The following is a 13,062-nucleotide window of genomic DNA, read 5'->3' as shown; positions in this document are numbered from 1 at the left end:
TAGACAAGTGTCCCTCTCAACTTCATGTTTTAAACGTCAATGTCTCCTTTGTCACCCAATCAAGAGGAGAAGGGGAAACCCCCTTCCAGGTTATTAGAGACCTCTCACCACACCTTCTTTAATGCAAAAAATCTCCTCTTTATGTGTTGTTGTTGTTGTTGTTGGTAAAAGCCTTCAGATCAGTTCAGCATCTTTGGAACAGGGAAATGAAGTGGGTGCCTTTAGCTATGAATCTGGCTTTCCTTGAACTTGTCTTCAAGAATTTAATAATTATTTTTACTCAATAGTGGTATCTACAACATAGTTTTACATTCTTTGTAACCTCTGGGATGGGAATATTTGTCTTTGGCTTATGTCATCATGATGTTACACATAACTTTATACCAACTCAGTTGCATTCCCCAAGATCATAATGAAACCATTCTTGATTACTCAAGAAAACAAACTTGGGAAAATCAGTAGTTTCTAATAACAATGAGAAAAAAGGCAAACATTTATTTTTATTTGCAAGTGCAGTTTCTGCCAATAGTTAGTGCTCACAAAACCTTAAGCTACAGTAGCTTTCGGTAAACCCAACGAGTAGTTTAAAAAATACCCAGTGATAAGAAAATTACAGAAAAATTTCCAGTACACTGTCAAAATGTTTGGAATCCAAAATCCACTATTTTCTGCAATGGTTTTAATATTTGTCCTGGTTAAAAAAGATATTTTCTTTTTCTTTTCTTTCTACTACATAGTCCTGCCTAAATTAATACAATCTGTTCCACGAATTTTTAGGACTGCCATTTTCTGAATTTAGATTGTTTTTATTCTTACATATTTATATTAATATCTTAATATTTTACATAAAACATTGACTTTTGAGTTTTATGAAATAAAATTACAGATTCTATTTATGGTTAGGCATTTTCAGTTTTGGGGAAGACTGAAAATCTAATCAGTAGAAAGTCATTTTATGCCTTTTTTCCCTTTTAACTATAATAAATAATTAGCAACCTATTAATTACAAAAAAATCTTAATTATGCTTAGAGCAACCAGAGCATTTTCACAAATTTAAATTCGTATTTGTTACAGTATGTGAAGTCATTAGGAAAAGCCTCTGGTTTTCCAGTTTGGTAACAAATGGCTTTTGTCTGATGCATAATTAATGGAAACTAATGATGACTATGTAGCTCTTCCAGAGTTTTAAAGGCAAATCTACATTGGCCTACAGTTAACATGCAAATTCATCCAACAAGCAACACAAAATGTAGTAGTCATTCACTGCTATCAACATTTGAGGAGACCTAGTCAGCAGCACAACTCTCCTATGTCAGAAACACATTATAACATGGTCACCACTGAAGTCAGGTCCCACCCTTCCTAATTCACCCTCTAGAGTCAGTTCAGCTTCCAGCACGATACATGAACAACAGCGATCAACACTGCGGGACGAAGGTAAATGCAGACAAGAGTTTGGTGTGCTAGCATACAGAGTTTTCAAACAGTGACAAACGAAACCAAACATCCTGCCCTGTTCTAGCTCCTTTCCCTTTGTGAGACTGGAAATCTCACTGCCTTACTGAAACCTTCAACATGGGGGTCCCAGCCAATGATCCTAGCACTGAAATTGTTCCTTGGGAGGGAAATTTGGCCACAAGGGGATGTCATACTCATTTGAGACAGGGCACCGGGGGAAATACCTGTTGGGCAAACACTGGTTTGTGACTAACAGCCTTAAAGGGAAATGTGATTTTTCCAAACCTTTAGCTTTATCCCAAAGAGTAGTTTGGTGGTCTCTTGTGGCTCAAATCTTATTATTTTTGGTTGGATAAATGAAATGCGCACCACCATCACCATCACTCTTAGTGCTTCTTCCATCACATAAGACACTTGTTAAGATAAGAAAGATATTCTACTAAAGCTGACGGTGATTGAGAGTCATTCAGTATTCAAAGTTCCTAAGAATCGTTGGTTCTCTGAAAGGGATAAAAAAGTAGGAAAGGCTTTGTTCAAACTCTTGCTAGTAAACAAGTATTACTTCAACTGATACAATGGCTACGTGACATCAAAGTACTATAAATTATCAAAACTATCGTACAGAAAAATTACAAATTCATTGCAAAATACATTACACTGCTACCATTAAGAAAAAAGTGCTTTTTGTTTTCCTTCCTTTTTTTTTTTTTTTTGCCAGAAAAGTATTCTTTCAATATAGAAAATCCTATGTGTTACCCTGCATGTGGCTAGGATGTGTCATAACAGAGTTTGTACTGAATCCTTCTGATTTGCTGGATGAAGGGCTGAAAAATATAATGATGACTTATGAAAGCCGTGTTCCCAATGAGCATGCCAGCTGTCAGTGGAGAGATGCCGATTAAGACACAAGAAGATGCCCTGGTCTGTTAAACCCTGCTGGTCATCACACTGTCCCACCGATCAGCTGCTTAGAATGCACAGGCCTTTGCATGTTCTGTGGTTGCCTCATGTTCTCCTGAATTATTCTCATGTCCTCCTCTGGCTTTGTCGCCTGTATGGATCCTCTGCTCAGTGATGCCTGTACTGTCTCATGAGGGGAACGATGCAAGAAGGCGGGCCTGCCAGTTTCAAGAATGGATGTCCAAGGAGTTCCTGGGCTGTGGCTCTCTGAGAGGGCTCCCTCACCAGCATCAGGTCCAGGAATCCCCGGAGCACAGAAGAAACCTGTGAAAACAGTGACACCATCCTGAGGGCTGACACAGAGAGCCCACCCACTTCCCCTGAAATGGTTTCCCAGTGAATTCCCAGAAAAATCATTCTACCATCATCAAATTCCAGAAAATCAGCTTGAGGAGAAAGATGTTGTGAAAGCAAAAGCAGGTATTGCCGTTATTAACACATGATGTTTTCCTTACCTTCTTCAAGTTTGAAATAATAGGAATGAATGGCAATGCAATGAAGAATGACAATTTATTTACTAAATAAAAATATAACGGTAAGAGTGGCAACAGCAGTTGTTGTAAGTGCTGACTATGTGCAGTGCTGGTCATACTTGTTGGATGAAGTAGGTATAAACACGGACTAGTTTTATTTTTCTAACAACTACAACCATCAGATCTTTGTGAAATTCCCTTTTGTGAAGAGAAACAAGTTCCTGCAAGGATATTTCACGAGGGTAGCGTTTTTCCCCTTGAGTTTCTTTCCACTTAATTTTGAGGAATAGCTTACATACATTCAAGTGCGTAAATATTAAGTATATATTTCACAGTACAGTTTTTTAAACATATATTTACACCTATTTACTCTCCATCTCGATACAAATATAGAACATTGCTCATTTTAGGAGGGTACTGTGGGCTCCTTTCCCATCAACACCCATTTCCCTGCAGAGGCTCACCACCATCCTGACCTCCAATAGCACGAATTAATTTCACCTGCATTTGTCCTTTACAGAAATGGAGTCATATAGTTACAGACTGTCAACTTTTCTGTCTGGCTTCTTTCATTCTTCATTGTGTCTGTGAGACTCAGCCCTGTGCAGCAAAAGTCCTATCCTTCTCATTGCCGTCTGGTATTCACACACCACATATTATGTGTCCATTTGGGAAACGGCCTGGGGCAGTTTCCAGGTTTTGACCAGTTGGACTACAGCTGCTCTTGTACTTGAATTTGGAGAACATCACACTCTTTATAGTGGGTGTGGGCTATTTTGATGCCATACCATTTTAACCACATTTCATTATTTAAACTTAGCCCGATGCATGAAGAGTTTCAACCTCCTGTTCAATTCAGTCTCTTTTTTTTTTTTCTTTTTGCCTCGTCTTCACAACGTCTATGAGTAGTTCTATTGGGGCTCTTCCCTAAGATTTAGGGGAGAGGGAAGAGGAGATGCTATCATTACAAACTAGTCTCCTAGTCTCCCTACAAGGTAGCTCCATCCCCCCGTCTTTTTGCTGCGAGGGAGATGGGAGGGGAGGTGCCTGTGGGGTCAGTGTTTAGAGTACAGGTGCTGTGGAATGACCCTCTCAGAAAGCCCTGCACCCACTGGTGGCCACCTCAGTGATGGTTCTTCAACTTAGCATCATTTTTCCTGAGCGTGGCCCTACTTGGAAAACAGAAAAGACTATATCATCCCTTGACCAGGACCTTCATTGGCCTGCATGGTACAGCTCTGCCTACCTCCCTGACACTACCCTTTCTCTTTGCTCACTTTCTCAGCATATAAGCTTTCCATCTCGGCTTGGGACTTTGCACTTGTCTCCCTGCCTGGGACGTGTTTCTCCCAGACCTTTGCTTGGCTTGCTCCTTCTTTCCAGTTTGGGTGATCCCTCCCCAGAAAGGGCTGCTTTCACCCTTTAACCTAAACGAGCTCCCAGTGCCCTCACCCACACACTCCATCACATCACAGTGCTTTATTTGCTTCATGGCAGGTACCAGTCTCTGAAATTATTTTGTTCATCCATTTGTTTGTATATAGTTTATCTGGCTTCCCAACTAGAACACAAGCTCTGTGAGAGTCAGGACGTCTGGGGTTGTGCACTGTGATATCCCCAGCAATTAGAACAGTCCCTGGCATGTAGCTGGAGCTCAAGGAGGGACTACTGCGTTTCCTCTTCTAGCCAATCCCATGAGAGAGGAACCAACCTTGCCCCACTTTACAAATGAACTTCAGAGATGGAGAAGCTGACTCCCTTGGCTAGTGAGTGAACAGGAAGAGCAGATATTTGAATCCAAGGGACTCTCATGGAAAGTCCCTGCCCGTAAACCAGGATCTACTCCTGAAGGTGATGTGCCAGTCTTTACAACTTCAGGGAGACTGATAAAGCCAAGAACGATTTTGAACTTCAGCAACAGATGCCGCCTCTCACCTTGTGTAGGCCCTTCACTCGAGGAGGTAAACTGTCCCGGATCCTCCGCATTGCCTGCAGGGGAGGCTCGTTGAAGTAGGGGGGCTCGCCATCAATCATTTCTATCACCATGATCCCCAGAGACCAGATGTCCACCTGTTAGGTACAACCCACCAGTTATTTCAGGCAAGGAGAACGTTTTGCAATGTTGGATGTGTCCAGGGAACCAAATAGATTTATATTGATTCATAAATTAATGTGGTTTTTTAAAAATATATTTTTATTAATTTCAGAGAGGAAGGGATAGGGAGAGAGAGATAGAAACATGAATGATGAGAGAGAACCATTGATCAGCTGCCTCCTGCATGCCCCACTAGGGATTGAGCTGCAGGCCAGGCCTGTGCCCTAAACAGGAATCTAACTGTGACCTCCTGGTTCATAGGTCGGCACTCAACCACTGCCCAGGCTATGTGTTTTTTAACAATATCCCAACATTTCCAACACAGACTCACTGGCTGAATCACTGTTACCAAGTATTTGCTAACAGACTTCATTTGCTTTTTTCCTCCTCTTTATTGATTAAGATATTACAAATGTATCCTTATCCTCCCATTGTCCCCCCCGCCCCCCCACTCATGCCCTCACCCCCGCCCCCCGTGTCTGTATCCATTGCTTATGTTTATATGCATGCATGCAAGTCCTTTGGTTGATCTTTCCCCCTTAGCCCCACCCTCCCATGCTTTTCAGATTCAGTGAAGACTCTGATAATTAGGTACACGTGAGTGTCCTAACATTCTGAGGCTTTGAACTTTATTTCTTTACCCCATTGACTTTGGTGGTTAACTGTCTACCAGGGCAGGCGAAAAGAACATGCAAAGTTTTGTTTTGAACATAGAGAGGAAAGTTACATTTAAACTGTAAAAAAAAATAAGAGTTTTGGACATATTCATAACAAACTGCAAAAAGCTACATTGCACAACACAATATATTCTGATTCTTGTACTGATTTGATTTTAAAAAATAGTTCTCCCCCACACATACACTTTGGGGTTCTTTCTTTTGCATCTTATCATTTTGAAGCAGCAGGCACAAAGCCCTGTTTTATAAAACCATTTTCAGGAAATGGAGAAAAGAAAAGGAGGCTATGACAAGCAATTCTTTCTGAGTAAAGAATGGGGAGCCAGGACAATGGGAAGCCCTAGCTGTGCCATAAATCCCTGTTACAGCCTCATTACACCCTTATCAGGGAGCTGCATTCTTGTTTGAACCTTTGCAGTGACCTTCAATGAGAATTTATGCTCTTGGAACCACAGTGAGAAAAATAAGTTGAATGCTCATCCAAGGTCAAGCAAACAAGGGAAAGAGAGCAGAGCCCACCTTAGCTTATGCCGATAGCCTCAGCCCATGATCCATGCCACCTCTTCTACCCTTCTCCTCTCTTAGGATCACCTTCTGCACCATAACATGTGGGAACACGGCCAGCCCAGGAGTGAGCTCCTTGCTGTGTATGTTCCCTTGCATGCTTCAGAGCTTCTACTCATACTAGTCCCTCTCCAGAAGGTCCCTTGTTGTCATGTGGCTAAGCCTGATCCCTTAAGAAATAATGAGCAATTGTTTCCATTCCAGAGGAAAGAGAAATTGTGCCATATTTTGAAATGTCATATTCCTATGTGATTTTTTTCAACGAGAAAACATTATTGTTCATCCAATTATTACCTCCATTTTGTGGAGCTTTCTCTGATCCTCTATCCTTTGAATCATCACACCTGCTCATCTGTGTGTGTATCCGGCCACTTTTCTAGTTGCGTTACCTTGCTCTGTGTGTGCCTGCCACTGAGGGTGGGGTCAGAGTTTGAATCAATCTCCGCCAGTGTCCATGGTAGGATCTCAATAAACTACTCTTGGTCAGTGTTGTGGCAATATTCTCAGTGCTGGTCATTCTCTATGCCACAACCTACTCTGTAATAAGTCCAGTGAATGGGGGCCTCGTGTAGAGTCAAAGGTCATCATCCTGATCGCCTCTGGTCATTAACACCCTCAGAGCTACTATATCCCTGAGCCTATCCAAGCCCTGCTTCTCTCAATCGATGCCATCCCCTTACCTCCGTCCCATAAGGTAGCCTAGAAATCACTTCAGGTGCCATCCAGTAGGGAGTGCCAACCAATGATTTCCTCTTCGGTACCTCTTTGGAAACTTGAGCACAGAAACCAAAGTCAGATAACTTTATCTGGAAAGGAAAGGAAAGCAACAAACTTAAAAATACTGGCTCAGAGAAGTAGAAATATATAGAAACTTTCACACTGAAAACAAAACAGTCTCATTAATAGGCCCTGGGAACACTTTTGGCAGAGGGGTTGTCAGACCCTTTTATTGGGAAAGCATGAGACATTTTAGTAGAAAAACTCTCATGGCCCCACCATGAGAGTTTAAATCTTTAAACTCCTGCTGCTTATATCTTTCATAAAATAATGAAACCAAAAAAATGACACATTAAATATACTAAAAGAAACAAATTCGTTAAAATTCAAACACACAACTTCAATGTAACAGATGAAGTTTAAGTAAATTGCTATCCTCAGTGAGAGTTTTGTACAAACTGTTGCTGCAGGTAAGGTTCTTTTTGCATTGAACACATTTAGATTTCTACAGTAGCATGAGAGATTCAAATAACCAAACTTATTTCTGTATGTGAATTATCGTAGGACCTAATTTACATAGGATGCTTTAAATATTGGCTCCCCTTTTCTTTTTGTTTTCCTCCTTTGTTCATGACAAAGTTACCAATGTGCACATCAGCCTTTTCTCTGGCTCTACATCTGCTGCCTACACCTTAAATATTGGGCTACCTAGGGTTCAGGTCCAAACTCTCACCTCTTCTCTTTTTACATACTTTCGCTGGACACACTTTTGCCTCCCATGCTTAATGCAGATTTCTCTCCTCCATTCTAAACCTATACTTCATCTAGTTTATGTTTTCAAATGGGGTTAATTTTGGTGAAGGCTATAACACCTGTGTCTAGATTTAATTTTTGCATGTGCATATCCAGTTTTTCTGTACCATTTGTTGAAAAGACCATCTTTCCTTCATTGTATTGCCTTTACTCTCTTGTCAAAAATTAGCTGAATATAATTTTTTGGGCATATTTCTGGGCCCTTTATTTTGTTCCATTGGTCTATTTATGTGTTCTTTTGCCAATACCACCTAGAAAGCTGACAGTGTGGCATTGTCCCTGAAGGTGGGTAGTGTTAGTCTTGAGATTTTTGTTCTTATTCTTCAATATTTGTTTGCTATATATTGTATTGATCTTTTGTCTCTCTGTATAAACCTTCAAATTTGTTTGTGAATATCATAAAATAACTAACTGCTGGTATTTTGACTGGGATTGCATTGAATTTATAGATTAAGTTGGGAAGAGCTGCAACTTGACAATATTGACTCTTCCTAACCACAAACATGGAATATCTCTCCATTGATTTGTTCTTTGATTTCATTAATCAGTTTTGTACATATAGAGCAAGTATATATTTTGTTAGATTTATACCTAAGTATGCAAATAGCATTGTTTGTTTTTAAATTTCAAATTCCACTTATTCATTGCTAGAATATAGGAAAGTGACTTCTGTATATTAACCATATATCCTGAAACCTTGACATAATTGTTTATTAGTTTCAGGGGTTTTTCTTGTTGATTCTTTTGGGTTTTCATCACCTATGAACAAAATTAATTTTATTTCTTTTTTCCAAATCTGCATATATAGGGTGTCCAAAAAAAGTGTTTATATACATTTTGAATAATTATAAAGGCAGTGTTTATTAAAATGTATTTCATTTTCAAAATTAAGCTATTAGCTGTGAATGTGTATACACATTTATTTTTTCTTGTCTTATTGCATTAGCTAGTACTTCTAATATGATGTTAAAAAGGATTGGTGAGAGGAGATATTTTTGCTCTTTCCTCATCTTAGTGAGAAAGCATATTCAATCCTTATGCATACCTAAAAGTCCACTTGCCCCAAAATTGTTCTCAGGAGCCTATATTGATCTCCCCCTTTCCAAATCTGAGAGAACTCAGCATTCAATCTTGAATTGTTTTCTGATGCTGATTTTTGTCCCTCTGTATAGAAAAGATATTCCTCAAGGGCAACAGCTCTGCCTTTCACTTGTGAAGCCTCAAAAGCTGAGAAAGTAGTAGATACTAAAAACACATGTTACTAGATAGATTTGATTTTATATTGACGCACCCCCACACACACATATGATAGCAGGTCATGTAATAGACACATTGGTGCTCTGTTATCATTGATTTACTTATTGAAGACAGCTGTTTCTATAATCAAAGTTAAATCACAGATGGATTAGGGTAATGTTTTAGAAATTACTAATATGTTTTTTTCTTCTTCCATTTCCTTATTCATGATCTGCTCCTTAATCAGGCCAATGCCAGTGTGGTGTGGTTTGGAGTGGAAGGAGATTAGATTACTTCAGATACGTGCTAGGGAAAGCTGGTTTAGTGGAGAGATGATTTTATAAATTGCTTTGACACATCAAGAGCCAAACACAGATTTCCCTGTGGTATGAAGAAGAGAGCTCTGGGCCACGGCAGTTGGTCTATAATCCTTGTTGCCCTATTTTAAAAGGAGTCTACAATTCAGAGAAGTAAAAATTACTACACTCCATCCCTTTTAGCCTGGGATGATTTGCAGAAGAGAACAAAAGAGCAGCAATTTGATTATGTCAGGCCTCAACTCTTTATTATACATCACTTCCCACCACTCCAACAGATGATGGTGGGCTTCAGATCTATCTGAATAGTGTAAATCCCCACACGAAGAAGGAAGAGGAGAAGCCACATGCATCTGTCTTCAGAGGCAATATTCAAAGTATTTACTAACCATCTTCGTCTAGACCAATCAGAATCTAGACATAAAGTTAAATGGTATCCTGAAATTATCTTGGAGCATTACTATACTTAATGAGGCAAAGGGGGTCAGATACTCCAATGGCTTGAAACGGTGGACATTAACCAATAAGCATGAAAATATTGCAATATTTTAATAATGAATATAAATATACTAGTGAATGCTAGTTGAACACCAGCCTTGGCTATGCCCAATATGACCTCCATGAAGAGAGTGGGTAGAAGTGAATCTGAAGCAATGTTACCAGTTCCCATGAAATTATCATTAACTTATTTAAGGCAGCTGTTTTGATCATTAAATATCTGAATAGCATACACCCCCACAGAGACAAAGGAGAGGATCTTTGTGTAGTGTGCAAGAATCCAGAAGCTCCACCAAATCTGTGAGGGAATAGGGAAGTGCCCAGCTCAAGTCTATGGTTGACATGAGGAGGCAGTTCCAAGGATGGCTTTCAAGTCTTGTGGCAGGAGGCTGGAGTTGTGAGGTACAACAGAGGCGCTCTCTTGAAAAGCCCAGCAGTTGATGGAACCTGTTAATCCTCAGTGGTCACTTTTCCAGGTAGCAGAATAGGCCAGTTTTGTCAAGGCAGGGACCAGAGTGGAACAAGAAGATAGTCTATCTACTTCACCCTGAGGTCCCATAATCCACATTTGTCCCTAATTCTCCCAGAACTAACTTGAGAAAGATGGGGGTTCTAGGAATGAAGAGATAGTAGGTGGTTTTAAAGACTGAGGTTTTAAAGGTAGCACTTAAACCTTATAATAATGTGGGTGAACTTTGATAGGCAATTTAAATATTTAAGCATACCAAACCTAACTGATTGAAATTTAAAAGATTTTTTAAAAAAGAATCTAGTACATGGAGTTTTGTTTAGAAGTCTAGGTTAGTTTTTTAATCAATGAAATTATAATTGTGTGTGTGCCTGTGTGTGCAGTTATTTCCAAAGCTTGAGAATAAGTAAATTTGTGACCCTACTACACAGATGGAAGAGGAGGAACAATTTGGCCAATACATTTTATTTGCCTGTAAATTTAAGAGATCGACATAATTAAGGAGGTGAATGCATTTGCATTTTGGTATTGGCAGTCTGTAATGTCACTATCTCTAGAGTGGTTTTCTCTTTCCGGACATAAAAAGGGACCCCGAACCTGCCAGACTAGCAATTATCTCCCTGACAAAATGTAAGATGAGAAATAGAAACCCGGCACTTGGAAAGCTAGGCCTGTTCTGTTGTAGGAGTGTAAGTGCTTCTGCATAATTTTTTTTTTTTACTCATCCAAGTACATAAAAGAGAAAATTTTCTAAAAGAACATAATTGCACACAACATTCGTCCAAATAAATCTGCAAGTAGATAATGAGAACTCAACTAATGACTATAATAAGGCATTGTAAGCAGATCTTAAAAGCAAATCGCATAGACTCTAAGCTGAGCCTCATTTTATTGCACAATGTGTCTACCTCAGAAACCATCTTAGTCCCACTAATGCAGTTAGGCCAAGAGAACTGTAACTAGCACACTGTCTGCCCCCTAAAAGGAGGAGATGGAGCGTATTCCATGGGGGCCAGGCATCAAACTAGAGCTTAGAACTCAGAGAAAGCTGCTGTTTAAACCTGAGATCCTATCCATCTCCATGTGTCCTGGCTGGGAATCAGAGGCCCCACAAAAATATGGAAGGTGGGGCAAAAGAGTCTATTCACAAGATAGCTACAGGTTTACAACAGAAGGTAAACCCACATTCTGTAAATTGCATACACAATTCTTGTGGTGCAGAAGATACAGTTCCCTTCATTTATATTTGCCTTTACTGCCTTTGCCTTTAGGGTCAAGTTCATAAAATGTTCTCTATGACCAAGGTCCATAAGTTTGGTACCTATATTTTCTTGTATGTAACTTATTGCTTTGGGTCTTTGATCCATTTTGAATTAGTTTTTGTACAAAGAAACAAAACAGAGGCAGCCAACAGGGAGATGATATTTGTAAACAGTAGCTCCAGCAAAGCTTTCAATTTCCAAAATATATAAAGGACTCATAAAACAACACCAAAAAGCAAACAACCCAATCAAAAAGTGGGCAGAGGACCTAAAAATACACCTCTCTCAAGAAGACGTATGAACAGCCAATAGATATATGAAAAAAATGTTCAACTCACTGGCAATTAGAGAAATACAAATCAAAACTACAATGAGATACCATCTCACACCTGTTAGAGTGCCCATTATCAACAAGACAAGCAATAACAAGTGCTGGGGAGGTTGTGAAAAAAAGAGAGCCCTCATTCACTGCTGATGGGAATGTAGATTATACAACCACTATGGAAAGCAGCCTGGAAATTCCTCAAAAAATGAAGACTAGAGCTACCATATGACCCAGCAATCCCTCTCCTGGGTATATACCCAAAAAACTCGAAATCAGGTGTGTATTTACAAAGATATATGCATCCCTATGTTCATTGCAGGATTATTCATGGTGGCCAAGAGATGGAAACAGCCAAAGTGCCCTGCGATAGAGGACTGGATAAAGAAGATGAGGTACATATACACAATGGAATACTACTCAGCCATGAGGAAGGATGAAATAGCACCATTTGCAACAACAGGAATGGATCTTGATAACATTATGCTAAGTGAAATAAGTCAGTCAGAAAAAGCTGAGAGCTATATGATTTCACTTATATGGTGATAGGAGAAGATTTGATTTTGGGTGGTGGGTACATGGTGCAATATACACATCTTATAACATAGAAACCCACACCTGAAACCTATATATTCATGTTGACCAATGTCACCCCAATACATTTAATAAATAAATTAAATTTTTTTTTTTGCATCTGCTCCAGGATTTTGCATGGATGCTTTTGAGCCTGGCTCCTGAGGGCTTCGTATAATGCAATGGTACCCAGTGTGCAGCGTCAGCACCCCCTGGAAATGTGTTAAAGATGCAGATTCTTGGGTACCACCCAAGATGACTGAATTAGAATCTCAGGAGGTGGGGCCCAGAGGTTTGGGTGTTCACTAAAGTTTGAGAACCATTTTAAGAAGAGCAATGACCCAGGGACAGAGGAAAAGAGAGGTAACAGAAGGGGCCAGACCGATGATGATGCCCCCAGCTTAAGGCCCACTTCTTCAGCTGCCAACCCCAAGAAGAGAGGGAGGGCAGCACAGCGGCTAAGCTGGAACAGCACGGGGCCTCACCCAGTCCCTTTGCCATTTGACAGAGCGCAGAGAGCAGTAGAAACTTGCCCGATACTGCACAACAGCATTAGAGCAAGACTCAAACCCGAGTCTCCTGACTTCTCCTGCTGTGCTTCCTGCATTAGGAAAAGTAACCTCTGTG

General features: G+C 40.0%; 1 protein-coding gene across 3 annotated transcripts in view; it reads right to left on the bottom strand.

Moving 5' to 3' along the window:
- Positions 1-2,172: 2,172 nt before the first annotated feature.
- Positions 2,173-13,062, bottom strand: part of PAK5 (p21 (RAC1) activated kinase 5) — a 287,427-nt gene continuing 276,537 nt past the window's right edge. For all 3 annotated transcript variants that reach the window (XM_081097391.1, XM_081097390.1, XM_081097389.1), the window contains exons 8-10: positions 6,909-7,034; positions 4,828-4,962; positions 2,173-2,683 (exon numbers count right to left, since the gene is read on the bottom strand). In XM_081097391.1, the coding sequence (XP_080953517.1) occupies positions 2,528-2,683; positions 4,828-4,962; positions 6,909-7,034 (417 nt within the window). In that variant the 3' untranslated portion in view covers positions 2,173-2,527. The remainder of the gene's footprint in view (positions 2,684-4,827; positions 4,963-6,908; positions 7,035-13,062) is intronic.

Source organism: Myotis nattereri, assembly GCF_964212035.1.
Source record: "Myotis nattereri genome assembly, chromosome: 8".
Taxonomy (NCBI): Eukaryota; Metazoa; Chordata; class Mammalia; order Chiroptera; family Vespertilionidae; genus Myotis; species Myotis nattereri.
Note: the sequence above shows the minus strand (reverse complement) of the source record. Positions and strands in the feature narration are given on the sequence as shown.